The sequence below is a fragment of the Carlito syrichta genome, unplaced genomic scaffold (assembly GCF_000164805.1).
Source record: "Carlito syrichta isolate Samal-C Ts95f unplaced genomic scaffold, Tarsius_syrichta-2.0.1 Scaffold153780, whole genome shotgun sequence".
Lineage (NCBI taxonomy): Eukaryota > Metazoa > Chordata > Mammalia > Primates > Tarsiidae > Carlito > Carlito syrichta.
Window position 1 is genome coordinate 2,357 of NW_007097876.1, and position 1,434 is coordinate 3,790.

General features: G+C 68.3%; 1 protein-coding gene across 1 annotated transcript in view; it reads left to right on the forward strand.

Moving 5' to 3' along the window:
• The window catches only part of LOC103252206 (NMDA receptor synaptonuclear signaling and neuronal migration factor-like), a gene marked incomplete at both ends in the record, with an annotated part of 4,409 nt that overhangs the window by 2,333 nt on the left and 642 nt on the right, over positions 1–1,434 (forward strand). Inside the window, 3 exon segments of the mRNA XM_021708987.1 lie at positions 72–194; positions 364–479; positions 628–995. Coding sequence (XP_021564662.1) covers positions 72–194; positions 364–479; positions 628–995 — 607 coding nt within the window.

Below are 1,434 nucleotides of genomic sequence, written 5' to 3' on the forward strand. Positions count from 1 at the left end.
CAGGCCTGCAGCCGATGCAAGTGTCGGGGGTGGGGGTGGGGGTGGTTCTCTGCCGCTGCCGCCCTCCACAGCCTGCGTCCGCCCTCACTTGCACCCCAGGTGGCAGCCTGTTGTCTCGGGCGGGCACTGGCGACGACGATTTTGAGGTGCCCTGGGGGATCCGCCCCTTGCTCTCAGCAGCATCTGGGCCTTCGGTGGGGGGTCCGTCTAGCCAAGCCCCCTTTCCTTCAGTGCTGCCCCACCAGAGACGCTCCCCGCTGGCCTGGGAGCCACCCTCCCCTACGCTGGGCTGCTGCCCCACACGGGCAGACCAGTCAAACCTCAGCAGGGCTCCCGCCTACCTGCCTCTGTCCCCGGCCTAAGCTGACCAGGTCGCAGCACCTGGTGGCCCGGCCACAGTGCATCACCCTCCACTGCCCTTTCCTTGGGGCCCACCTTGTAGCCAGCATTGTGTCTGGAGCACCCGTGAGGGACTTTGGGTCAGTGTCAAGGGCCCTCACTGCAGGGGCCTGAAGGGGGCTGAGGGGAGACCCAGGGTGGAGGCTCACTGTGTCTTTTCTCTCATGCCATCCCTGTCCACCACGGCTCCAGCATCTCGTAAGTACCCGGTGTGACTCTGTGCCTCAGGGTCAGCCACTGTCCCTGGGGAGACCCTCTGCCCTGGAGTAGGTTTGGGCAGGCCTTGTCTGTGAGCGAGTGCTGTTCCCATGGACCCAGCTCCCAGCAGGCACTGAGGCTGCAGCAGGGCCTGGCGGGAGCCGGGCCTCAGATGGGCAAGGTAGACTGGACACCTCTGCCTGGTCCGCTGTCCTGGATGCCCTGCTGGGCCCCTGTCCCCGTGTCTGTGTCCCTCCTGCCTCCGGCCCAGGGCGGTGCTGACTCGCGGTGGTTTCTTAGGGTGTTCAGGGGCTACGCGGAGAGGAAGCGCCGGAAACGGGAGAATGATTCCGCGTCTGTAATCCAGAGGTAGGGCCTGCCAGCGACTCGCCACCAGGGTCCACCTCTGGTCTGTGCTGGCCTGGCCTGGGCCCTCCCGGCCCCGGCAGACCTGATGGGGAAGGGTGGTGGCGACCACTGGCCTGGCCCTGCTCTGGGGACGTGGCAGGCAGGACAGGCCGGGCGGCCGGGCTGCAGAACGCTGTCTCACCCCCAGGCCTGCACTCGGAGGGCCGTTGACAGTGGAGCTGCAGCCAGCAGGCCCACCCGGCTCTGTCTGGGCTGGGACCAGTGGCGAGGCCTCCCTCGCGCTCTCCCACCCGCAGCAGAGACGCGTCTGCGACGCCTGTTTGTCCGTCTCGGACCCTGCGCCTTGGCGGGATGCTGCTGGGGGAGAGAGGTGGCCCAGGGCCGAGAGTGCGCCCAGTGGCAGGAGGGACGCCTGCAGGCCCCAAGCCGACCTCGGGTGGCACCCGCAGGGGCGCGGGCCTGGCTGCA